This window comes from Castor canadensis, chromosome 11, assembly GCF_047511655.1.
Source record: "Castor canadensis chromosome 11, mCasCan1.hap1v2, whole genome shotgun sequence".
Lineage (NCBI taxonomy): Eukaryota > Metazoa > Chordata > Mammalia > Rodentia > Castoridae > Castor > Castor canadensis.
The window spans coordinates 45,969,640-45,996,944 of NC_133396.1; the positions used below are offsets into that span (position 1 = coordinate 45,969,640).

General features: G+C 40.2%; 1 protein-coding gene across 1 annotated transcript in view; it reads left to right on the forward strand.

Moving 5' to 3' along the window:
- The window catches only part of Vps53 (VPS53 subunit of GARP complex), a 122,688-nt gene that overhangs the window by 28,753 nt on the left and 66,630 nt on the right, over window positions 1-27,305 (forward strand). The window contains exons 5-11 of the mRNA XM_020157928.2: window positions 1,367-1,453; window positions 5,486-5,601; window positions 7,963-8,082; window positions 16,757-16,835; window positions 19,791-19,934; window positions 20,373-20,515; window positions 23,570-23,711. Coding sequence (XP_020013517.1) covers window positions 1,367-1,453; window positions 5,486-5,601; window positions 7,963-8,082; window positions 16,757-16,835; window positions 19,791-19,934; window positions 20,373-20,515; window positions 23,570-23,711 — 831 coding nt within the window. The remainder of the gene's footprint in view (window positions 1-1,366; window positions 1,454-5,485; window positions 5,602-7,962; window positions 8,083-16,756; window positions 16,836-19,790; window positions 19,935-20,372; window positions 20,516-23,569; window positions 23,712-27,305) is intronic.

Consider the following 27,305-nt stretch of genomic DNA (forward strand, 5'->3'; position numbering starts at 1 on the left):
TTTGTCTTTGCAGGCCATGTGGTCTCCGTTGTAGCTATTCCTCACTGTCACTGTATGGTGAAAAGTAGCCATAGATAATACCTAAGGGAATCCGTTAGGGCATGTTCCAAAAAACTTCATTATTTACAAAAACAGGTGGCAGACTGCATTTGACCCTTGGGCTGTCATATCCTGGGCCCTGCTCTCCATGTCATCGTGTTTTCATTGTCTACTCCCATCACGTCCACCCCCCGACACACACACACTGAATCTGCTTTTGGCACTGTCATTAGCAGCTCCCCTTGCTATCAGTGGCGACTCTGTCTTAATCTACATGGGTTTTCTACAATGTAAGACATGATTGCTCTTTTCCTCTTGCACTTTTGTTTGGCTTCTGTGATACACTGTTCTTGGTTTACTCTCATGACTCATGTTAGAATGCCTGAGGGCTCAATGCTGGGCCCCCTTCCCTTTCCTTCCCCTCCCCCTCACTTCCCTCTCCTTCCTTTCATTCCCCTCTCCTCCATTTACCTCCCCTTTCCTTCCCTCCTCCCTTCCCCTGGTGTATGGCATGTATTTGCTACATACTTGTTGATGATTGAAGGAATAAATGAAATGTTCACTGACATGACTGACACTCAGCTACCACAGGAATTCAGAGCAACAGTTCAGCTATAGGTCACCTTCAGTACGGGACCATGAAGTACATGTGTCCTACACATGTGTAGCGTTAGCATCCTCCCATCTCCTCTCCTATTGCTGCCCCTCCTCACAGAAGATACTGTGGATTGTAATACTTTTAATGCACAACATCCATCTTTGTAGCTTTTTATTTTCATAGAAACATTTGACTCACCTTTAGCTTCAAGTATACCTTTCTGACTTCATTTCATTGGTTTCCAAGTGGGACACTATAAATGTCTTAAATTTATAGTCTTTAAAACTATAGAGTCCCCATACACAGTCCTGAGTTTTTTGAAAGTACAGTTTTTTTGAACTTCCTTATCTAGAGCTTTCCCTAATTCAGAGCCACCCCTGTCTCCATAAACTTTGATGGTTATTGTGCACACACACAGAGAGACAGATGTGTATGTCCTATTTATTTCTTGTCATTGATAACATGTGTAGTAATCACAAAGATAAATAGTTTTTAAATTAAAACTTTATGGTGAAATGAAAATTGGTAAGAGACTGTAGTATATGACCATGTCCAAATGCTGGACTCTAACTTTCTCCATTATTTTGGTACAGTAAAATTGTTGGCATAAGTATAATGAATCAAGAGAGCTTTATGGTAATTTTCTTTTGAGGCTGGAATTGATTATAGTGTAGTGACTGGTGCTGCTTTGCATTGCTTCTCATTTTTCACTTACTTCTTTTACTCTAGGCACTTGAGGAGGCCCAGAAAGCTATTCAACAACTCTTTGGCAAAATTAAAGATATCAAAGACAAAGCAGAAAAATCAGAGCAAATGGTGAGTTTAGTTTTCTTCCTAACTTTTTTGTACCCAAAGAGGAAGTTAGCTTCTCATCCAGTCATAGTAATTATGGGCTTTTCCTCCCACTTCCTGCCAACCACAGTCATCCACATCTCTAAGCAAGTCCCTGTGAGTACATTCCTGATTGATTCAAGGGACACGACTGACCAGGGTGACTCACCAGTCATGCCGCATTACATTTGCTGCCCTGTTTTCAAATAAGAAAACTTTCCTTTTTATTTTTTCTCTAAAGTAGTTTACTGGTCATTTTGGATGCAGTTCCTTAGCATTTGCTTACATGGTGTGTTTCTCAGTTATGATAATATGCTGCATAACCTAGAACATGAAACTGGTCCTGAGTCTGGGAGGTGGAAGGTATTCTGGCCATGATACATGCATATGGTTTTGACTAAGTTCTTGCTCTTCATATTGGTGACCCCAATGATATACTCAGAATGCCATCCTGCCAACCAGGAATCCAGCATTCACCCACTGCTGCTCCAGGGGAGGCACTGGGGTGTGCTGGCAATGTGTCCAAATTCCAGTTTCTTCAACTATAAAATAAAAATAAGAGTGTTTCCCTCACAGGGTTGTGAGAATTAAACATATGAAGAGCAATGAACAGAGTTTTAGGGATTCAGATCTGTGGTCCTTCCACAAGGATGCAGCACATTCACCATTAACCAGGTGTCACTGAAGTATCTATCAGATTCAACTTTTTTTTTTTTATTTTTTTTTTAGAACAGGGGTTGAACTCAGGGATTCATGCTTACTAGGCAGGTGCTCTTACAGCTTGAGCCACTCCACTAGCCCTTTTTTGTGATGGGTTTTTTCAAGATAGTGTCTCACAAACTATTTGCCTGAGACTGGCTTAAACCTTGATCTTCCTCATCTCCTCCTCTTGAGTAGCTAGGATTACAAGCATGACCCACCGGCACCAGCTCAGATTCAATTTTTGCTAAAGTTTATTGTGTTCAATTTTTTAGTGATCAATAACCTTGAGATTCTAATCTGCTATTCTGGACTATACTCCCTCTTCCAGCCAAGGAGGGATGTGATAATAGTTTGAGTAAGCTACTTCTAAATTTTACTTTAAAGCAGTTTGCTTTTCTGGACAGTGAGGGAGGAGCTGATAATTGTTGAGGTCTCTTAATGTGCCAAGCATGATGCCAGTTCCTTTATACAAGTGATCTAGTTTATTCCTCTTGACAACCTTATGGGCTAGGTTTTACTATTGTCATAATTTTTATGATTACTCTTTGTATACATGAGGAAACTGAGACTTAGTGAGGCTAAGAAACTTGACCCTGACAGAGTTGGTAGATGATAGAGTTGGAATTTAGCACTAATCTGCCTGACTCCAAAACCCACCATGTCATGTTCTGTTCTATTCTGGATACCCTTAGGTGACAACTGAGGTTAATTAACCAGACAATCTGTTCTGCAGAATAGTCTCACATAAGTTTGACCAGAGCACCCTGTGTATACCCTACCATTTAAAGGGTTTCTTTTTGTGAAGAATAACAAGTAGTTCTCTAAAACAGTTTCTCTAAAGCAGCATAGGATATGTGATAGGAGACCCTGGAAATAAAAAAGAGTAGTCATGCCTAGCGTAGAGCAGCGAAGGCCTGAATTAGGAGTAGAAAGGATGAATAGATTCTTGAGCTGGGGCAGAGAAAGAACATTCAGGATATAATGGCTAATGGATGCAAGGAATGAGAAAAGGCATCGATGACTGTGACTTTGTGTTTATGTATATATGTATATATTTGTAGTACTGGCGATTGAGGCCAGAGCCTCATGCTTGCTAGGCATGTGCTCCATCATTTAAGCTATGCCCCTAGCTCTTTTGTTTTTATTTTGTTTTTGAGACAGGGTTTCATTGGTTTTTTTCCCCCCCATAGCGTCAAACTCATGATTTTCCTGTCTTTTCCTTCTGAGTAGCTGGGATTATAGGAGTGCATCCCCTCCTCTGGTGATAATTGTGACTTTAAATACAGTGGTTAAGGCCCCCAAGGTTAGAGCTGGGTGTGGTGATGTGCCTCTGTCATCCTAGGTACTCGGGAGGCTAAGGCAGGAGGATCTCAAATTCAAGGATAGCCTGGGCTACATAACAAGATCCTGCCTCAACAGCAACAGCAATAATAACAAGGAAAAAAGCCCCTGAGGTTAGGACTGGAGCTGAGGAAACCAGAAGGAAGCAAGGGATTTTTTTTTTTTTTTTTTTTTTTTTTTGGTGGGAAGTAGGATGATTCAGTGCTATAAGTGGGTGATCAGATTTCAGGGCCAAACTCCTATTTGTGGTCTCTTAGGCCACTCTTGATCATTTTGTGCCTGAGCTCAATTACTTAGTAAGGTGGTGGGCTCTTAACCTTTTTTTTTTCCCAATGGAAAAATAGGTCTGGGGTGGCCTGAGAGTTATGGAGGGAAGGCAGGCTTGATGGAAAGTACCAGAGAAAGAAGCTTTGACTCCTAAGATCCAGGCCAAGCTTGCAGGTTTGTAGGCATAGAATGGAGCTATGTAGGCCACAGTCTTTGCTAGAGTGGTCAGACTCTGAAAAATCAGGTCACATGCATTTAACTCACTACCAGATTTCTCACTTTAATGAGAGATGTATATATTCAATGACTAGAATATTTATACCCGATATTCAGGGCACTCCCTTCCTACCAGGTGTCACAGAACCTGGGAAAGCAATTTCCATTAATGTTTCTTGGTTATCATGGACTCAGTCTAGCGGAAGAGTTCACCTACATGCTAGTAAAGTTGCAGGACTTTCCAGACTTTTCTGTTGAATCTGCTTTCCCAGTTACTGAAATATGCTTGCATTCCCAGATAGAATTTCGCTTTCTTGAACCTGCTGGAGCAACAATGTCAGAATTTTACTCCCCAGATTGCCTTCTAGCTCTGGAATACTGTTCCTTTCCTCTTAGATATTGTTGTAGGACAGCTCAGACAGAGAGATGGGGCACCAAAGCTTTTGGGAAGCAAGTTTATAAGCATGCTTTCAGCAACTCAGCGGATTCGTATCCAAAGGCTGAGTCCCGAGAACAAAGGGGGCTTTCCTTATATACCATTTAGAGTGGGTTACAGAAATGGGAGGTACAGCTTGTCCCATACATAGTCACATACTGTTTCAGTAGCCATTTTAACCTCTGGGGCTAGGTGACCCTTCTCTGGTCTCACCCCAGTTGACATTCCTAAAATCCGGTTTTTTTGTTTGTTTGTTTTACTGTTGCACTCATTATCTCTCACTATTCCTCATTATCTCTCATTATCTCCCTTCCTCCTCCCTGCCTTCCTGCTATACTGTTACAGGGGTCATTTTAGTCTTCATGAGATTTGAGAAAAAGTCTTTTCTTTGCTGGTAAACAGGCAATGAACCCTGGTTCCATTAATAAAGACCATCACAATTAGCTGACTAATACTATCCATTTCTGCTGAACCCACCCTTTTCTGACCTTATCAAAGAGATGTGTTGGATTTTGCTCCTGTACCCTGTGTGCTTAATACTGCATTAACTATTTGGATCATTCCATTGAGGGTGAAAACAAAATTCATTTCTTTCTCATAACCAAGAGTTTTGTGACCCTGGGTCAAGCCTGAAGAAATGCCAAATTAATTTTTTTTTTCTTTTTTTAAGACAGGGTTGCCCTCGAACTCATTGTGTAGCCCAGACTGGCCTTCAACTTGGCAATCATCCTGCATCAACCTCCTGTGTCTGACATTATATATGAATGACCCAAATTAAATTTAAAGGGACTGTTGGAAATTGTTTTGATTTTGTAAGAATGTTTGCATTTTGTACAGGAGCTAAACTGAGGTTTTTACTCCCCTCCCCCTCTTTCTTTTTTTTCTCTTTTTATTCATATATTCATATGTACATACGTTGTTTGGGTCATTTCTCCCCCCCTTCCTCCCTCTTTCTTAATTGCTTCAGGCACATTATCTTTTTGTGGAGCAATTTGCACATGGTTCTACATGTTTCTTAACCTTTTTTCTCACTTCTGCTCTTTCTCAATATTTAGGTGAAGGAAATCACCCGTGATATTAAGCAGTTAGATCACGCCAAACGCCACCTGACCACCTCAATCACAACACTGAACCATTTGCACATGCTGGCAGGGGGCGTCAACTCCCTTGAGTAAGTGATACGAACTTTCTTGTTGGATCTACAGGAAATCCATCACATAAAGAAAATGGCTTTAAGCTGGAGGCATGGCTCAAGTGGAAGAGTGTCTGCCTTGCAAGTGTAAAGCCCCAAGTTCAAACACCAGTTCCACAAAAAAAAAGAGAAAAGAAAAGTTCTTCACTTTCTATCAAAGAAAGCCTCACTATCCTGCCCCACTTTTGGCAAACTGGCCACAACTGTTCAGTCATTTTTGCTTTATGCCTTCTGGTGTTGAAAACTTAACAAAAAAGTGAGGTGCAGGTAATGTGAAGGGGACTCAGAAGCCACATGAAGAAATTGGTCATTTACATGTGGTAGATCTATGCTAGACAAGGTGACTCAAGCCCAGAATCACTTCCCACAGCCTGTGCCTTGGCAAGTTTTCTTGCCTCCATTGGGCTGGGTTGCACTGTAACCAAAGAGATTATTTGAAACAGATCTTTAATGTATCACTCAACCCACTTTTTAAAACCCCTTGTTCCTTCCTATTATTGCTTATACTCTCTCTACAACAAAATTAGAGATAAGGGCAAAATAGTTTCTGCTGGGTATTGAGGGGGGGAGCGGGAGGGGGTGGAGTGGGTGGTAAGGGAGGGGGTGGGGGCAGGGGGGAGAAATAAACCAAGCCTTGTATGCACATATGAATAATAAAAGAAAAATGAAAAAAAAAAAAAAAAAAAAAAGGAGGGCGAATATAGTCTATACATATATGAATACGGAGCACTGAAATGTGTCAAAGTCACCCTAAGAAAGGAGAGGGAGGGAAGAGGGAGAAGAGTGGAGGGGATGAGCCAAATGGGGGTAATGTATGTATATATGGAAATGTCACAACAACCCCTCCTGTACAACTATTATATACTAATAAAAATGTTTAAAAAATAAAAAAAAAAAAAAAGAATTAACCTAGACGGTAACACACATGCACAGGAAAAAAAAAAAAAAAAAAAGAGTAAAGCAAGTGTAAAGTTTATTCAAAAGATCAATCCACTTTTTTAAACCTATTTTTTTCAGCCGGGCACTGGTGGCTCATGCCTGTAATCCTAGCTACTCAGGAGGCAGAAATCAGGAGGATTACAGTTCAAAGCCAACCTGGGCAAATAGTTCAAGAGACCCTATCTCAAAAAAAACCCTTCACACAAAAGGGCTGGTGGAGAGGCTCAAGTGTAGCCCCTGAGTTCAAACCCCAATACGGCAAAAAAAAAAAATGTTTTTCAAAGATAGTAGCTTCCTGTTTGATTTATCGAGGGAATGATACACGAGCACATTAGAATAATGTTAAAAGAAGTTGCTAGTTATTTACCACAAAACCCAAGCCTCCTTTGCTAGCATTCCAGTTCACCTCTGTGGTCTTTCTCAAACTGAGGATTTGCCCTGCCTAACCTCAATGTAATTGCACATATGGAGAGATAAAAAGCATCTTCACGGAAATGCAGAAATGGTGGGAGTGGAGGAATGCACTGAAGGAAAGAGGAGAGGGGCAAATCCTTCCTAAGCTCTGCTGGGCATAGCCTGGGTATTGGGGTCTGTGGTCCATTCTCCTTTGAGGAGCAGGGCAGCAGGCTGGTGGAACTGAAAGAGCAGTCTCTCTTGGTCCTTCTCCAGGTGTTAGCAGGCAGTGGTAGCAACATCACACTTTGGCTTGAACTTGGTCCTCTCTTTTCTAATGCCTCATAAGGGAAGTCATAAATTACACATTTAATGTGTAACCCCTACCCTAATGAAAAATCTGGACCTAATAGTTTGTTCTTCCTTGCTGTGTATAACTGTCGATTTTTTCAGCATCTTTAAGCTTCATTAACTTTAGCAGTAGGGAATGAAGACATCTCTGACAGAGTTGCTTATCATTGTCTTAAATATGTACAGATTTGAATGAATATGCAGATGCATGCAAATGTCCCTTGTTGTATCCTAAAAAGATGGTTTGCTTAGATAGTAACATCTCTATCTTCATTCTCTGTCGAAAGCTTGCTAGTCCTGTAATACCCAACCCAAATCCATTATTGCCCAGGTTCTCCTCCCCACCCAGTGAAAATCCAGCACTCACACATTCTTTTATAGCCTCCATAACACAAAACTTGTACTTCTATTTGGAACTTAGTTCATCCCTCTTGTTATTAGTTAGATGCATATTTGACTCTAAATAATAAATGATGTCACCTTGAGGATTTGGGCCAAGTTTTATTATTTTCTCCCCTCGGGTACATAGCACCATATGTATTCAGCACTTGGTAAATGTTTATTAAATTGAGTTGATGTCTGTTTTTTAAAATAGGTTGTTCCACATCTGTATCCTTAGTGTTTTTCTAGAGTTTCCAATGTCTTATTTCTTTGCAGAGCCATGACCAGGCGCAGACAGTATGGAGAAGTTGCTAATCTCCTTCAAGGCGTAATGAATGTTCTGGAGCACTTCCACAAGTATATGGGTATTCCACAGATCCGGCAGCTTTCTGAAAGGTAAAATGTCATTGGAGAAAATGGTCTTTTTTTTTTAAGAAAAGATGTGCCAGGATGTGCTTCAGTACTGAGCTCAGTATTTCTGTTGTCCTTTGATTGTAGGAAGCAGCTTCAGATGCTATCTGATCCCACTGTATGTACAGTACCCCTTACTCTGTCTTCGGAAGCTACATGTGTGAGACAGTTGTAGTTACATGTATGCACAACTATCAGATGTCCACGTGTATGAAGGGAACTGTTCCAGTTATTTCCTTGTAACAAAACTTGTTGGCTTAAAACACTGATTTTGCTGACCTAGTTCAGTGGGAACAGTTCATCTGTGTCTCATGTAGCATCAGCTGAGGTAGCTTAAGAAGGGCCTGGAGGAGTCATTGGCTCACTGCCATGGCCAGCAGGTTGTGCTCACTGTCTGCTGGGAGCTCAGCCCATCTATGGACTGGAACCCCTTTATATTAGAATAGCAACAGGAAGAGCACCCAGAAGGTAGAGACAGTCACAATTGACAAATGCTAATTGTTCTTGAAACACAGAAGGTAGCCCTGGACAGCAGTTGTTTTCAATTCTGCCAGTTTCTTTATTTTAATTACTCAAGTAATACATACTTTTATTTTAAGATATCTAATACACAGATAAGATAACTTAAGTTCCCTTTAGCGTCACCTCAAATCCTATTGCTCTTCCTAGAGCTAGTGACTATTACCGACTTAATGGATATCTCTCCAGATTTTATTTGCAGAAGTCTATAGTTCTGTTTTGTGGTTTTGTTTTGCTTGCTTTTATTTTTAATAATGCTTTTATACAATATGCTTTATTCTGAAATCTAGCAACATATTTTAGAGATTTTTTTTTCCACATCAATATTTATGAATCTTTTTAGTCAGCTTTTAAACACTGTGACAAATACCTGAGAGAAAACAACTTAAAAGTAGGAAGGATTTATTTTGGCTCATGGTTTCAGAGCCTTCAGTTCATGGTCCTTTGCCTCTACTGCTGCTGGCCCAGGATAAAGCAGAATGCCATGGTGGGATGCATGTAGTGGTCCAAGCTGCTCACAAGCTGCTCACCTTGTGCAGATAGGGAGCAGAGACAGAGAATGCCTTGCTAGCTGACTTTCTCCTTTTTTTCCCTTTCATTCTATCTGGGCTGGCAGTCTATGGGATGGTGCCACCCACATTCAGGGGCTTCTGCCCTCCTTAGTTAATCCTTTCTGTAAACATCCTCACAGATACCCAGATGTGTGCTTTACTAATCTGCTAGGCACTTCTTGTCCAATCAAGTTGACACTCAAGATGAACTGCCACAGATCTACCCCATTCTATAACATATCCCAGATTATTTAACCATTTTCAGTTCACTGGATCATTTGTTTCTCACTTTTTAAAATATAATTCCTTTCACACATAGTACAACTACTTTTCTAGGGTAGATTCTATGTTATAGGGTTATGTGAGTTTAAAATTTTAGTAACTGTTACCCATTTGCCTTCTAGAAAAGCTCTATGTAGTTATTGTACCATTTGCATAGTACTTGAGTACCCATTTCCTCATGCCTTTGACAAATTTGATACTGTCAGTTTTCATTTTTATCAGTCTGGTGAAAGAAAAATGGTATGTCATTTCTTTAATTTTCACTTCCTTGGTAGTTACCAAGGATTAGCATTCTTTCCATTTGATGATTAACCATTTGATTTCCTTTGTGAAGTGCCTGTTGATATCCTTGGCCTTTTAGAATATTGAGTTATTTGTTTCTTAATAATTTGTTGGAATTCTGTATATATTCTGGATATCAATCCAGAATATACAGATCTGTCAGATCTGGGCAGATTTTACCTATATTACCTATTTTAGAGGTAAATCTTTGACTGTCCTTTCAGCTTCTTCTATAGTAATTTGATTTCCTACTTCCTTTTTTTATTTTAAAAGTTGTGGTAGCATAAAATTTTCCATTTTATTCATTTTTATTTTATTTTGGTGCTGAACCTTGCACATACAAAGCATGTGCTTTGCCACAGAGCTTTACCCCCAGCCCCATTTTAACCTTTTTAAGTGTACAGTTTGATGCCATTAAGTACATTCATATTGGGCAACCATCACTACTATCTATTTCCAAACTTTTTCATCATTCCAAGCAGACTGTGTACTTCTTTCTTTCTCTCCCTAATCCCTGGTAACCTCTATTCTACTTTCTGTCTCTATGAATTTTCCTATTATTGCTACTTCATATAAGTAAAATCAAACAATATTCTTTTGTGTCTGGCATCTTTCACTTAATATAATTTGCTCAGGGTTCATACATATTTTAACATGTGTCTGAATTTCTTTTTTAAGGATGAATATTCTATTGTACTTATATACTACATTTTGTTTATCTATTTGCCTATTGGTGAACACTGGATGTTTTCACCTATTAGTTATTGTGTAACAGCACAGGCATTTCTAACATTTGGTATTCATTGTTGTCTACTCAATACCTAAAGTCAATCTGATTCTTATTCCTTTATAAGATGACCTATTTTTTGTTTAATTTTCTTTTGCTTTGAAAGCATTTGAGATGTGAGGACTGACAGTTGGGAATTTCATAGGACATGAGGTTCTTTTTTCATTTTTATTGCTTATTATATTTTTAATCTAAAGACTCATGAGTTTCTTAAATTCTAAGAAATTATTCTCTTTTATTTCTTTCTTTGCATAGTCTCTGTGATTTGTTTTCTCTGTGCTCTCCTTATAGAATTCCTATTACATGAATATTGAAATTTCTAAGTCAGCTGCCCTGTTTCTGAATTTTTAAAAAATATTTTTCATCTCTTCGTCCTTTTGGGCTTCTTTCTAAAAGAATTTCTCAGCTCAGCTTCCCATTTTGATTAATCACTTGTACCCATTTTGCTATTTGGGCCAGCTATTGATTTTTTAATTTAATAATCCAGCTTTTTAATTTCTAGGATATCTAGCTGATTGTTTCTTCAGGGGCATAATATCCTCTTGACTCTTTCAAAGAATTTAAGTCATATGTATCTGAGAGGTTTGAATTGCCTATTTTTTCTGTCCTCTGATATAAAGTCTTCAGTTTGTTGAACACGATGACTCTTTTTCTTGGTAGTAGTATTTTTCACATGTTTGATGATTCTTAGTTAAAAGCTTTTTTTTTTTCATCTTTGACATTCTCTATTAGTCTGATCAGAAATGCTCTTTACTGCCACTACTATTGGGAGAAAGGTGGGGTATGCTACTTGGCTAAGTGTACTATTTAGTAGTAGTAGTAATTCGTCTTCTCTTTCTCCTTCCCGTCTTCTTCCTTCTCCTTCCCCTTCTTCCTCCTCCTCTTCTTCTTTCTTTTTTCTCTTGAGACAGGATTTTGCTATATACCCATGCTGGCCTTGAACTCACAATCCTACTTCAGTGCCTCCACGCCTGGCTTATCACACAGTTTCTTTAAAAAAAAAAAAGGTGGGGCCAGACCTGCAGGAGCTACTAGGTGGGTATGCCAAGGGCTGATCTCCTGGCCTTGGAAGTTCCCTTATCTCAGATGTTATCAGCACCTATGGCCACTGCTAAGGTTCTCAGACCCAGTGGCTGTATCCTGTGACTAACTGAGCATTCAGGTAAGGATGCAGATGTGAATATTGGATGAGATACTTCTATGGTGGGAGCTCAACATATCCTGCTAGAGGTTGCTCCATGGCACTGGCCCCTGCTCTAGATATTCATCACTTCAAATCTTGTCCTATCAGGGAGTCTTCAGAGTATCTAGTCAACCACTTCTTTTTCTTTCTTGGGTTCAGACTTTGATTCACATATTTTTATAATTTCTAAGGATCAGAGGCAGGAAGGGAAGATTTCAACATGTACTCCATGTGCCATCTTATAGTGGAAATGCTAAGGAACTGTTAAGGAATGTCGGAATAGAGCTTGGCAGAATGCTAGGGAAATCACCACCCTTTCCCTCATCCTTCCTAACCATTCACACTTGACAGCTGGCTGGTTGCCATATTGGACTGGGGGATGCGAAACAGCCAAGAAAGCTTCATGAATACAACTGTTAGCTGCAGGAAAGGAGGATGCTTGGATGGAGACAGCAGAACTGCTCTTAATGGGTAGGGAAGAGCCAGAAAGGCTGTGTTTCCTGCCCTACTCTCAGGGTAACCCACTCATTAATTCTTTTCTTTATCTACGTAACAGACATTTACTGTGTACCTTCTATATGTCTGAGGCCTGTGCTGGGACTCCAAAGGTACCTCAAACTGTCCACTATTTTGGGTTGGAGGAAAAAAACACTAATAAAAATTTCTAGTATAGCACAGAGGCAGCAAAACTGGTATGTGCTATACAAGGTGTATAGGATCTCAGAAGAGAAACTGAAGTTGAACTGAAGATGGGTGGCATAGAAGAGTCAATTTAATCTGAATCTTAAAGAAATCAGTAGAATCTTATCACTAAGATAAGAAGTGGTGGGAAGGGATATGATATTGTAGCACTTTGGCTACACAGGTAGATAGGGTCAGAATTTATATGCCTTGTTAAAGAACTTTATTCTTTTTTATGTAGACAGTGAAAGCTTCTAAGCAGAGAGGGGGCATCATCTCATTTGTAAAAGTATAGTGGGTTATATGTACAATGGTAGAGTTTAGGAGAATATTGTAGACTAGAAAAGATACATACCTTTGAAGGGAGCTGACAGAGTGGCTCAAGTGATAAGAGCCCCTGTCTAGCAAGTGTGAGGCCCTCAGTTCAGGCCTTAGTGCCACCAAAAAAAAAAAAAAAAAGTGTCTCCTAGGCTGGGAATATGGCTCAAGTGGTAGAGCGTGTGCTTAGCAAGCATAATGCACTGAGTTCAAACTCCAGTACTGCCAAACACAGACAAACAAACCTTTGAAGGGGATGTGCTTGGCAGTTGGCTACCAGTTGCTTGTATTCAAGGGGCATCACTGATAGTAGGACTATGTCAAAACAGAATTTTATTTGTAAAAAGCAATATAAGAATTTGACAAGGGTACCAAGACGATTCAATGGGGTGAGAAAAACAAGCTTTTCAACAAATAGTGCAAAAGATTGAAGTTGATCCCTAACCTAGCATCATCTATAAAAGTTAGCTCAAAATGTATCCATGACTTAAATGTAAGACCTGTAACTATAAAACTCTTAGAAGAAGCACAGCGCAAATCTTCACAACATTGGATTTGGTCTTTTTTTTGAGGGGGGATATGACAGCAAATGCATAGACAAGAGAAAAAAATAAATTGAACTTCAGGAAAAGTTTTTTACATTGTGCATCAAAAGCCATTGTCAACAAAGCAAAAAAAAATCTACAGAATGGCAGAAAGAATTTGCTAATCCTTTATCTAATAAGGATTAATATCCAGAATATATAGAGAACTCCTAAAATTCAACAACAAAAACAAACACCTTAATTCAAAAATGAGCAAAACCCCAATTTAAAAATATGCAAAAATATTTTCTCTCAACCATTGGCTGCCTTTTCATTTTGTGTATTATTTTCTTTCTGTGCAGAAGCTTTGTAGCTTGATGTAGTCTCACTGGTTCATTTTACTTTTGCCGTGTTTGCTTTTTCTATACTCTTTGCTTTTTAATATTTTTCAAAGACAGTTTTATAAATTTGAAGAAACTTTGTGATCACTGTTAGACTGACATCCCCTTTAAAAAAAAAAAAAGGGAGAATCCACTGTTCTATCAATATCTTTCAGTTCCCTAAACCTTCATTACCATGTAGGGTTGCTGCAAACACAGGAGGATGTACTTTTCCTTTGGTTTGTTCACAGCCTCTATTTGCAATGAATTTGTTAGGTCAACCCAGAATATGTCCTATTAAGTGGCACTAAAAAGAAGGCAAGTTGACAAAGCTTCTTGTTTTCAGTGCTTGAGTACAATAGTTTTTTAAAGAGGTACCAAAAGTTTGAGCGAAGTCCAAACTTCTTATTTTTAGCCTCATTTCTGGTGAATTTTCCTCCCTTATGTTTACATAGTGATGGTAAAACCATCTGGAAATGATAGAAATAACTGTTTGTGTGGAGGGAAGAGAAAGGCAGCAGAGTTACACCCTATGCATTGCTCCAGTTTAATCTGATATCTTGCTGTCTATAAATCGTAGAAGTCATATGAAAGGCTATGTTCAAGTCTTAGCCTGTCCATTTGAAATATGAAGCCCATGGGCCTTGATTTGCTGTTACTTCCAACTACCCTTCTGGCAAATGCCGGAATGTTTAATGTAGCGTTGAAGGAAAGATTTTTTTTTCTTTAATATCTTTACATTTCAAATCCTCCTGGCTTAAGCATATCCCTGAAAGCAAATGTTTCTAGTCAGTCAATATTTCCTGAGAAAGATTAGAAGACTCTTGCATTCTTTTAAAAACTTTGAAAACCTCACATATGAGAGAAGCTTGGCAGGTTGGGAGGTCACATGGTGTGGTAAAAAAAGAATTAAACCAGGGAATGAAGAGGCCTGACTAGTTGTTTGACAAATTCTTTCCTAGCTTTCCTCTCAGTTTAAACTATGAGGGCTATTGATTGTTATGTTAGTTTCCATCACTGTAACCAAAATACCCAAGAAAAACAATTAAAAGAAGAAAGATTTATTTGGGCTCAGTTTCAGATGTCTCAGTCGTGGTCACTTGACTTTGTCACTTCTGGGCCTGGCGTGGTGAGCCAGAACATCATGGCAGGGAACATGTGGTAGAGCAAAGTGACTTACCTCATGACAGACAGGAAGCAGAGAGAAAGAGGAAGAGTCTGGGGACAAGGTATGCCCTTCCAGGTCATGCCCTCCCCACCATGACCTCCTTCCTCCCACTAGGCCCCACCTTCTAGTTTCTACCACCTCTCAATAATACCATCAAATTATAAATACATCAATGGGTTAATACATTCATGAAGTAAATGTCCTCATGAGCTAATCACCTAATAGTACTACCAGATGGGACCAAGCTTTTAACATGTAAGCCTTTTGGGGTGCACTTCATAGCCAAACCATAACGATGATAAAGCCTGTGATCTATATCTTACCCCAAAATGCCCAAGATGGTGTTTGGGTTTGCAGGTACCATCAGTTATGTCTACAAAGGAATGGTTTCTCTTTCTCCTAAGTCATTGGTAGACACTTCAAAAATTATTGCTAGAAACAGTAATAAGCTCTGGGGCTGTTCTGAGTCGTGTCTATCCCCTCATTAAAAAAAAAAAAATCCCAGCAGGTTGCCAGGTTCTCCAAAGTAGCCAAAGAAATTGTAGTTTTGAGTTGTTCACTATTTCTAGAAACCTCATAAAATCAACCAGAAGTAGTAGAGTAGAGACCAAGAAAGGAACCATGCTATTTTATGGTGCTTTTAGCAAAGATAAAGTATTTGCTTCAGGTTTAGAGCAACACAGCAGCTGCCTCAGAGCCTAGTTGCACTCTAGCTTTGAGCCTGGCTGTATAAGCCAGATATCACCAACATCAGGCAGTTGAAGGGGAACGAGGACACAATGGGTTGCAGGGTGCACTGATGCACGCTTCCTGTACAATCCCGGCTGCTTCTCCTCTTTCATTCCAGCCAACAAGTATTTCATGAGCACCTAGTATATAAGGAGACCACCAAAGAGCCAGCCTCCCCTTTCTAACTTGTTTTTTCCTTGCCATTTAGTCTTCCTATTCACATTCTCCTGAACTTAATCTTCATTCAGAGGCCTTCACTTTTTTTCTTTCCTTTTTTTTTTTGGTGGTACTGGGGTTTGAACTCAGGGCCTACTGGCACTCAAACACTTGAGCCCCCCCACCACCTTTTGTGTATATGCGTGTTGTATTTTTGAGATAGGTTCTTGCTTTTACCTAGACTGTCCTCAAACCACAATCCTCCTGATCTCTCCCTCCTGAGTAGCTAGGATTATAGGTATGATCTCCTGGCACTCGGCCCAAGGGCCCTCACTGTTTTTTTGGGATGGGGTGGGGTACTAGGGCTTGAACTCAGGGCCTACACCTTGAGCCACTCCACCAGCCCTTTTTTGTGATGGATTTTTTTCGAGCTAGGATCTTGCGAACTATTTGCTCAGGCTGGCTTTGAACCTTGATCCTCCTGATCTCTGCCTCCTGAGTAGCTAGGATTACAGGTGTGAGCCACTGGTGCCCAGTGCCTTCCTCTTGATGGACAATTCATTTGATCATTTGGCATTTTTTCTTTTTACTTTAGAGGGCATTCTTTTTATTCATTTGTTTAAAAACTTAGGATCCTATTTGGTTTCTGGGTTAAAACAAAAACAAATCCCCAAACCTACCCTGAAACAGCCTAGAGCTCTCTTCTCATTCTTTACCCTGAGGAGTAGGAAAGTTGTACCAGAAATCCAGAATGGATTTATGTTTGATGTGGGTGCTATTGTATAATATTTTCCTGAGGTATAGCCATCCCTGAATTTTATAGATTAACATATATATTTCACAGCAGGTAAACAGTGGCCTAGAAGAAATATGGAGACATAGAAAATCCATCCTGGGAATAAAGCAGGAAGGAGCCTGGTCCTGGTTATAACCGCTAACTACTGTGTGACCTCTTAACTAGCACACAGCTCTCTCCCTTCCTGGGTGATCTCCTGGACGATCTCTAAAAACTTCAGCAGTTCCAAGTCCTGTGGATTGGTGCATAATTACTTACAGGTTTTTAATTATTCCAGGCATTAATATGTTCTCTTTTTCTCAGAGTGAAGGCTGCTCAGACTGAGTTAGGACAGCAAATCCTGGCCGATTTTGAAGAAGCATTTCCTTCCCAGGGTACCAAGGTATTGTTTCTCATTTTCCCTCCAGTTTTGAGATATTATCACCATCCTCCTCTGGTGCAGACTTCTGCAGTTACCATTCATTCATCATTCCAGAAGTTTGGCTGGCAGTGGCAAATATGCTGAAAGTTTAAGCTAATGAGACCATCCTCTATTTTAAATACCCCAAATCAGTGTCCTTCCAGCATCAAAAAGTGAGGATTTGTTTTGGTTTAATTTATGTGTGTCAAACCTTGTATTTTTGACTGCCCTATAAATTCCTTTTTCATAGCTGTGTTAAAAAAAAAAATCCTCAAGCCACAATGTTTTTTAGGATTGTTGCATAACTTACTAGTTTCAGTTTGGTGAAAAGACAACTGGGAGGAGTGTCCAGGGGGTTATGTAACTCAGAGCGACACAGTTCAAGACCTGCTTTTAATGATCAGAAAGAATCCTGGTCTCTGGAAGTAATGCCTGTTTGTGCTCACTGTTGTCGGGCTTTCACTTGTGAGCTGTTGGTTACACTTCTCATGCATGCGCTTCCTCTCCCTTGCCTGTCACTGCAGTGGGTAACTGCCACTAGCTCCATCCTTCACATTGTAGCAGATGTCATCTTAATGTTTTGCATGTGTTGGAGAGAGCAGAAGCCTCAGAAGCTTTTTTCCTCTATTAGTTGAGCTATTTCGAGAGAAAGAGTCATTCAAGGCAGAAATGAACCAAAGTACACAGGCCAGCAGTGTTCCTCGCGGTACGTTGTGGGTGGAGACAAGGATATATATTCCCTTGAGCCAAGGTGCATTTCCTGGATCTGCTCTGTAATTCAATAACTGGAAATATCCTAATCATTTTTGCTTTGTGCTCCGTAAAAGAATCTTGGGAAGTGGGTGGGGCTGGCTACCCTAGTATTGGGAGATTACCTTCAGAGTACTCACATTACACAGGAGATTACTTTCTGTAGGAAACCTGTTCTTCATTTTAAAGGCTATATTTTGCAGCTGACTACTAGTAATCAGATATTTATTTGTAAAGCATTTTTGTTTGAGAACTGCATCTTCCCAAGTTACCTTACGTAGTTCAGGGAGAGCTTAGGTATTGGAAAGCCATTATTACTATTGACCACATGAAGAAAGCAATGATCAGTGAAGGAAGAAGGGATTGTGAGGCTGGTTGATGGTTGTGAGCTCTGGTCTATTCCAGGCCAGGCTGCTTTCCTGTGCTCTGCTACCCCAGCCCATTTCAAGAAGTTTCAAAAGGATGTAGGTGAAAACCATTTTGTTATTTAACCATGACCTGTTCATAAGTTAAAATGGTTTTGTTTAATGACCTGTCTCCTTTTTCCCTGCTCAGAGACTTAAATGGGGTTCGCTGTTAGGAGGTTTTTGTTGTCCATTGTTTCCTCTTTAAAGGCTGTTGACTTTTCTTAAAAGTCTTGTGTTATTATTACTATTTGCAGATGGGAACAAGATGTTAAAAAAAAAAAATCTGGTGACTCAACGTCTGTAATCCTAGCTACTTGGGAGGCAGAGATCAGTAGGATTACGGTTCGAAGCCAGCCTGGGCAAATAGTTCTCGAGACTCTATCTCAAAAAAATCCATCACAAAAAAGGGCTGGTGGGGTGGCTAAAGGTGTAGGCCCTGAGTTCAAGCCCCAGTACTGCAAAAAAAAAAAAAAATCTAAGATAACCTAGTAAATTTTTTGTAAATGAAAAATCTGAAGCCATGTTCCTGTAAATTTGGTGCGGGTTCTCTGTCAGGTCAAACATTTGCATCAAAAGCTGGAGATGAGCAATTGGTGCGTTCAGCAGGGAACAAAACAGCCACTTACCATGGAGCAGGCCCCATTTTAACAGTAGGTCTCAGGAAGGTTAGGTGGCACTCTTGAAATACTTGAGCTTCAGGTGAGATGGGAAGAATTGAACAGAATTGAGAAAAATGAGTAATAAAATTTGGAGCTGGTAGACTGGCTCAAATGAGATAGCGCCTGCCAAGCAAGTGTGAGGCCCTGAGTTCAAGCCTGCCCCACAAAAAAAAACAACAAAACTGGAGACCCTACACGAAAATTAAGTAAAGCCAAAAAAAAAAAAAGTTAAAAAAAAAGAAAAGGGCTGGGAGTGTGGCTCAAGTGGTGGAACAACGAGTAAGCATGAGTCCCTCAGTTCAAACTCCAGTACTGCAAAAAAAAAAAAATGCAATAAAGATTTGGAAGAAACCTATCACCTAACGCAATTCCATTACTTTTCAGATGAAGTTGAGTAACTCCAAAGCAGCAGGCTATTTAACTAAGTCAACAGTAGATTCCAAGTGTTCCTTGTACCAAAGAGACCACTCAACCACATTCCTTCAATGATTTACTGTACAGGAAGTTCAGTGAGGTGGCCTTGCCTTTAGTGATAGCAAAGACTTGCATCATGATGCAACCTTGCAGCCCCTAGCAACTCTCCTGCTTTCTTTTCACCTTTGGCTTCCTTTCTGGGCGGTTGACTATCAGTGAAACAAGGCTGGTAGTTGGGAACTAGGTTTTAGGTTTTAAAACTGCACTGTGTTTGGCACAAATATAACCCTCTAAAAACAGGAATCTGGCAGTGTGGCAAAAGTGGAGTGACACCAGTGCCATTCTGACTTTCAGTCCTCTTTAGCAGAGTCTGCCTGAGAGGCTGCTGGCATTCTGGCTCTTTAGGTCTTGTTCAGCTTTGGTACTCACAAGTAAAATTTTCTGTAATCCTTGCTGGCCCTGTTTTCCAGAATGTCTCATTGCTGATTCACAAAGTAATTTTTATGTTGGCTATTGTGAGACTAGCTTAATAATTCTTTCATCAAGAACAAGTAACTAAAATATCTATCCACAGGAGAAAGAATGAGTGTCCAGGGAGAGGGAGTAATAACAGTAAGAGAGAAACAAGAAGTAGCAGCTGTCAGAGGCCATGAGATTTAAAGGTTGTTTCTGGGGTTTGAATGGGTGCGTGTTGTTTATTTTACTAGAGATCAGGAGGACCCAGCAATGTCCTGCGAGATGCGTGTCTGGTTGCTAATATTTTGGACCCCAGAATCAAACAGGAAATCATCAAAAAATTTATTAAACAGCATCTGTCAGAGTATCTCGTACTTTTTCAAGAAAACCAAGATGTAAGTATTGACCAGATGAGGTAAATGTAACACTTGAATTTTATTGAAAAGCAAGTGTTTCCGAGCCATCGATTTATGTTTTATTAGTACTACTCTGGTAGTGTTGATTGTTGGACTGTGAATCCTAGAGGATGACTTTACAGTTCACTGATTCCTAACCACTTTGAGATCACTTTGGAGAAATTAATGAAAGCCAAAGATCTCCCCAGAAAAGTGCACCTATGCATAAAACTTTGCATTCAGGAAATTTACAGATCCCTGAAACTCAGTCATAGACCCCATGTTAAGAATCTGTGGATCAAGTAAGTAGGTAGCAGAGAATCTTTTAAATGGCAAAAAACATAGAGGTTGGCATCTTTGTCTTGTTTCTGCTTATTTGGGTAAAATGTCATCACTACCTCTAACACTGGGGTGGTTTATGTTTCCCACCTTCATGAGGTCGCCTGGCTGGACAAAATTGACAGACGCTATGCCTGGGTGAAACGCCAGCTTGTGGACTATGAGGAGAAATATGGCCGAATGTTCCCACGGGAGTGGTATATGACTGAGAGGATTGCAGTAGAATTTTGCCACGTGACAAGGTAAATTCTGCTCTGCTGGCTATGGTGCTGATTGAATTTTCAAAATCAGTTCCCCAGTTTCTGTGGTTCCACATTGTTCTGCCAATTGGGTACCACTACCAGATTCCATGAAACAATTGGTACCTCCCATACCAAGTGTAGCCCCAGCCTGGGCTCCTTGCTTGGCCCCAGGACTTCACTATGGCCTAGACTTTGTCTCCTTTACCAGCTAGTAGTGACTTCTTGCTCCCACATTTCCCTCTGCGTCTATATCGTGTATGCCATTGTGCAATGTATATATTCATCATTGATCTCCTGACTTGCTAGATAGGTATCTCTTTAGAGACAAGGTGGTCTCTACTCACTCAGAAAATATTTGTTGAATGAATTTCCCTGATACAGTGTTTATAGTCGCTGATTAATATTCTTGAGCATTCTAAGCTTTTTTGTTATTGGCACTGGGGTTTGAACTCAGGGCCTCACACTTGCTAGGCAAGCCCTCTACCACTTGAGCCACTCCTCCAACTCTGTTTTGTTTTGGATATTTTCGAGACAGGGTCTCACAAACTATTTGCCCTGGCTAGCTTCCAACTGTGATCCTGATCTCTGCCTCCCAAGTAGCTATGATTACAGGCGTGAGCCACTGGTGCCCCACTCTAAGCTTTTTATATTATCTTTCCTCTTTTTCCCTACCTCTCTCCTTCCCTTTTTTCCTTCTTGCCTTGATTGATAATACTGGGGCTTGAACTTAGGGCCTCATGCTTGCTAGCCAGACACTCTACCAATTGAGCCATGCCTCCAGCCCTTTTATGCTTTAGTTATTTTTTTGTTAGGATCTCCCATTTTTGTCCAGGACTGGTCTGGGATTGCAATCCTCCTACCTATGGCCTCTCACCTACCTGAGATTACAGGCATGAACCACCACACACAGCTTATTTGTTGAGATGAGGTCTTGCTGACTTTTTGCCTGGACTGGCCTCAAACTGCAATCCTCCTCATCAATCCTGCCCAAGCAGCTGGAACTATAGATATGAGCTACTGCTCCCTGATATCTCTCTCTCTCTCTCTCCCTTTTTTTTTTGGTGGTGCTGGGGTTTGAACTTAGAGTCTTCCTCTTGCTAGGCAGATGCTCTATCATTTTGAGCCACACCCTCAGCCCTTTGCTTAGCCTAAGTATTTTAAAGACTTCCTCTCATTCATCCTCTCTACAGTATCCACTAATATAGCTCAGGCCACATCATCCATTTGTGTTGAAGGATGATAGCCCAGCAAGGTTAAATTAGTATAACCATAATCAGTAAAGTCAGAGCCAAACCTTTTTCTTCTTGCAGCTATCCCACAACAGTGGTGGTAACTGGTTTTTATTATTTATATATTCTCTTCGAATAGTACACAGTTTTATTGGACTCTAGGTTAATAAGAATGAGAAAAAAGGCCTGTATTTTGTGGTGCTGGGGATGGAACCCAGAGCCTCACAAATGCTAGGCAGATTCTCCACCACTGAGCTACATCTCCTATCCCAAGGGTTCTTCCTAAAAACCAGAAAGTACCTTCAAATTGCACACTGTAAATACATGTGGGACAAAATGTTTTTACATGATACTGGCTTTATTTTTTTAAAGTAGACTTTATTGATTAGAGCAATTTTAGGTTCATATCAAAATTGGGCTGACAGTACAGAGATTTCCCATATACTCCCTGCTGCTATACACACTCACACAAAACTTCCTCCATCATCCTCCACCAGAGTGGTACATTTGTTACAATCGAATCTACATGGATAGCATTTTCACTCAGAGTCCATAGTTTACATTAGGGTTCACTTTTGGTGTTGTACCTTCAAGGTAGCTATTGTTTTAAGAAACACATTTGCTCTCATAGATTTAGATCATAGATACAATATTTATTAGGATAGATATAGTATTGATTTCAGATTAATTGCAGTTGTCACCTTGTAAATCCTAATTAGCAAAGAGAGTAAATTGCTTGAGAAGCTGTTTACTAATCTTTAGCCCTTTAGATTTGCCAACCTGGCCTGTGAAAAATGAAGCTGAAGGAGATTGGAAGTGTACTAATGCCAGCGAGTCTTTGTGAACGTGGGCACCTCCTATTGTCCTCTTGGCCAAAGGCAGTGTAGCACCAGACTTTGATTGTTAGAATTTTGACTAAAGTCCTACAGATACATCACTCTCAAATAAGCTTAGAAGCTCTTTGTCTGATTTTTATCATTTATTTGTGTGGGAAGATGATGAGAGCTTGGTCCTTAAGGACTTACCTGTCACTGTTCCCTGATAACCTACATTCTGAAACAGAATACCTGCACAGGCAGGAACCTTTCACATGGGGCTTCCGTCTCTCACAGGTGTCCAGGGTCCCTGTTCTAGGTGGAGATGCTTATTGAACTCTCTGGAAGATGAAGGACTTTGTAACTCAGTAATTCATGATTTGTGAACTTATGTAAGATACATGCATTTTAATAAAATACAAACAGGTGCCTCATATATATTATTAACAAGTTATTGAAAGGTTTGAAGATACAAACATAGTAGTAACCATGTTATCAAGATTGGTATCCATAATCCTTGACTTTTTCCTCTTTTTCGGTGAATAATTTCATCTTAAAATCTTTTTTTACAATGTATGTAGTAATCTCCCCTGATCTGTGGTTTCGCTTTTCATGGAAGATTTCAGAAATAAATAATTCATAAGTTTTTAAATAACTTTTATTACAGTATATTATTATAACTGTTCTATTTTTATTATGAGTTATTGTTAATTCTTACTTTGCCTAATTAGAAATTAAACCTTATCATAGATATGTATGTATAGGAAAAAGCATAGCACTTAGACTCTGGTGCTATTCATGGTTTCATGTGTCCAAGGTCTATCTTGGAACCTGTCCCTGTGGGTAAGGAGGACTATTGCATTTCTATTCCCCAGGCCTTAGATTAAGTTAATAACAGACTTCAGGGTTTGAGATGGTCATGCCTGTTTTTTTCCTACTTATAATTCATACTTTGTCTTATCTTGAATGATCAATCTGTTTGATGACATTCTTGTGTTTTTATTTTGAAGGGCAGAACTTTCCAAGATCATGCGTGCCAGAGCTAAGGAAATTGAGGTGAAATTGCTGCTTTTTGCAATTCAGAGAACAACTAACTTTGAGGGGTTTCTTGCAAAACGTTTTTCCGGCTGCACCCTGACAGATGGAGCCCTGGTAAGACCTTCCTGAGGGACCTGGACTGGGAAATCCATGGCTGGGGTGGCTGGTTTCACTTCATTGTTCAACTGTATAGTGAGTGATTCCATCCTTTGACTGGGGGACATGCCACTATGCCCAGTTTTAATTTTTTTTTGTTTAAAGAAGGAAAATGGACCAAATAAGTGATTTCCAAACCTTTTCTTCTGATAAAATCTGATGTGGACTCCAAACACAATATCTCACATTTTCCAAACGTCTACTGTATGTCTCACACTATGCCAGGCACGCTTCCTCCTTGCTTTGCTTTATCCACTGTCGGAGGTACATGGTGTGCTCATCTGAATCTCACCTGAGGTCACAGATCTAATATGTAAAAATAAAAATCCGGCTAACCCCAAGCCAGGGAGTAAGGGCAGGTTGGACCTAGATTACCACTCATTTGTTCATCCCTCACCTCTACTACCTTCTCCAGCTCCCATCTTTCTAGTCCTATGATGCCCCATAAGACCTACCTCAGCATAGGTGAATCAGGGGCTGACCAGCCCCTCAGGACTCCGGGCTGAAGAGTGGTGGTGGCAACAGCTCAGTTTTAAGGCAAGATCACAAGGTTCTCGCAACTTTATTAAAATAAAATACAAAAGGAACTATGAAACAACTCTTTCCATACTTAACCAATAAAATATATAGATACTTTTCTGCATAGTGTTCTAAACTGATTTGTTTTTAGTAATGGGAGAAATATTCCATGCAACAGATGAAAATGTCCTTTAAGAAAATGCAAGTCAGAAAAAAGGAAGAGTTAACAGAAATACCATTGAAGGAAACATGGTCTCTCCTGAGAAGCCCCTGCTGATTTCTTCACACTGGTTTCCTCCTTGTCCTACCCAAGCCATGCTTCTAGGCTGCTTTTAAGCAGAAACAATGTTGGATTCAGCTCTAGAGACTTGCTTGAGGACAAGGAGGTTTAAGCATTGAGCCCAGGCTCTAACCTAGGAGCAGCCCCTAAGTTCCCATGGTCTCTGGTAGGGCAGGCCTCGTACAGCATAAGACAGGCTCTGTGGGCCAGTAATCCAGCTCACCAGACAAGAAACAGGTCCCAATGCAGGATGCTTGAATAACATTTATTCCAAGTGCCTGCTTTGAGCCAATCTTCTCCTCCATTGGCTGGATCCTACCTCTGGTGGAGTTTTGTTTTACATTTAGAGGAGCTTTGGGATCACAGGAGAGCAAATGGCTCTGTTATGTCTGATGACCAGGGTAGCCTGTAAATGTAGGTCTGTCCCAGGACACACTAAAGATCTCACCTGCTCAAACCCCCACACCCAGAGGTCAAAAGTGCTAGAATATTGTGGGCAGGGAAGGACCCCCTATAGACACACTAGGGCTGGTGAGCAGGGCAACTGTTCAGAAACTGAAAAACCCACACAAACTCGCTTCAGTTTGCAAAGACAATGCTTTTTTGTAGAAAACAGGTATACCACTGTCACAGTGACAGTAGCTGATTGTCAGTCCCCTTCCGTCTTGAGGGGTCAGGGCTTTTTTTTTTTTTTTTTCTTTTATTATTCATATGTGCATACAAGGCTTGGTTCATTTCTCCCCCCTGCCCCCACCCCCTCCCTTACCACCCACTCCACCCCCTCCCGCTCCCCCCCCTCAATACCCAGCAGAAACTATTTTGCCCTTATCTCTAATTTTGTTGTAGAGAGAGTATAAGCAATAATAGGAAGGAACAAGGGGTTTTGCTGGTTGAGATAAGGATAGCTATACAGGGCATTGACTCACATTGATTTCCTGTGCGTGGGTGTTACCTTCTAGGTTAATTCTTTTTGATCTAACCTTTTCTCTAGTACCTGTTCCCCTTTTCCTATTGGCCTCAGTTGCTTTAAGGTATCTGCTTTAGTTTCTCTGCATTAAGGGCAACAAATGCTAGTTAGTTTTTTAGGTGTCTTACCTATCCTCACCCCTCTCCCTTATGTGCTCTCGCTTTTATCATGTGCTCATAGTCCAATCCCCTTGTTGTGTTTGCCCTTGATCTAATGTCCACATATGAGGGAGAACATATGATTTTTGGTCTTTTGGGCCAGGCTAATCTCACTCAGAATGATGTTCTCCAATTCCATCCATTTACCAGCGAATGATAACATTTTGTTCTTCTTCATGGCTGCATAAAATTCCATTGTGTATAGACACCACATTTTCTTAATCCATTCGTCAGTGCTGGGGCATCTTGGCTGTTTCCATAACTTGGCTATTGTGAATAGTGCCGCAATAAATATGGATGTGCAGGTGCCTCTGGAGTAACAGTCTTTTGGGTATATCCCCAAGAGTGGTATTGCTGGATCAAATGGTAGATCGATGTCCAGCTTTTTAAGTAGCCTCCAAATTTTTTTCCAGAGTGGTTGTACCAGTCTACATTCCCACCAACAGTGTAAGAGGGTTCCTTTTTCCCCGCATCCTCGCCAACACCTGTTGTTGGTGGTGTTGCTGATGATGGCTATTCTAACAGGGGTGAGGTGGAATCTTAGTGTGGTTTTAATTTGCATTTCCTTTATTGCTAGAGATGGTGAGCATTTTTTCATGTGTTTTCTGGCCATTTGAATTTCTTCTTTTGAGAAAGTTCTGTTTAGTTCACATGCCCATTTCTTTATTGGTTCATTAGTTTTGGGAGAATTTAGTTTTTTAAGTTCCCTATATATTCTGGTTATCAGTCCTTTGTCTGATGTATAGTTGGCAAATATTTTCTCCCACTCTGTGGGTGTTCTCTTCAGTTTAGAGACCATTTCTTTTGATGAACAGAAGCTTTTTAGTTTTATGAGGTCCCATTTATCTATGCTATCTCTTAGTTGCTGTGCTGCCGGGGTTTCATTGAGAAAGTTTTTACCTATACCTACTAACTCCAGAGTATTTCCTACTCTTTCTTGTATCAACTTAAGAGTTTGGGGTCTGATATTAAGATCCTTGATCCATTTTGAGTTAATCTTGGTATAGGGTGATATACATGGAAGGATTTTTTTCTTGAGGGCTTCTCCTTTAACCAGCATTTATTCACAAATGTTTTTCAAGCTTTCTCTTTATGCAGGAGCTTGGAAAAAGATAAGAAATGGAATCAGATAGGTGCTTATGATATAGTAGGAGAAAGAAACCTGTAATAAGTGCCCCACATAAGATATGAGCATGTGGTAGCAAGAGTTGTCCCCATGATAGCAAATACCAGGTATGCATAGCCCCGTGCTAATAACCTTGACTGCTGAAGCCTGCAGGCTATCCTGTAAAGACAGATCAGGGACTGGGCTGGAGTAAAGCGTTTATGGAACAAGAAAAGTAGAAATTATGGAACTTCCGTCTCATACCTCAAAGCTTGCACCTCCAAGGAAAGGAAAAAGATTAGTCTTAAATTTCAGAGATCCTTCTTTGATAATGTGACGGGTCCAGCAAGGGCTCAAAAAGGGATTTGTGCAGGCAGATGCAGAAATGCGCTGGACTAAAGCCAGACTCCGCCCAGAGTAAACGAGACGGCTTGGCTATCCTATGCCCTTACTGTTTTGGAGGTCCTGGGAATCCATATGATTTAATCAGTGGGAATTAACTTGCTATATGAAGAATTTTGTC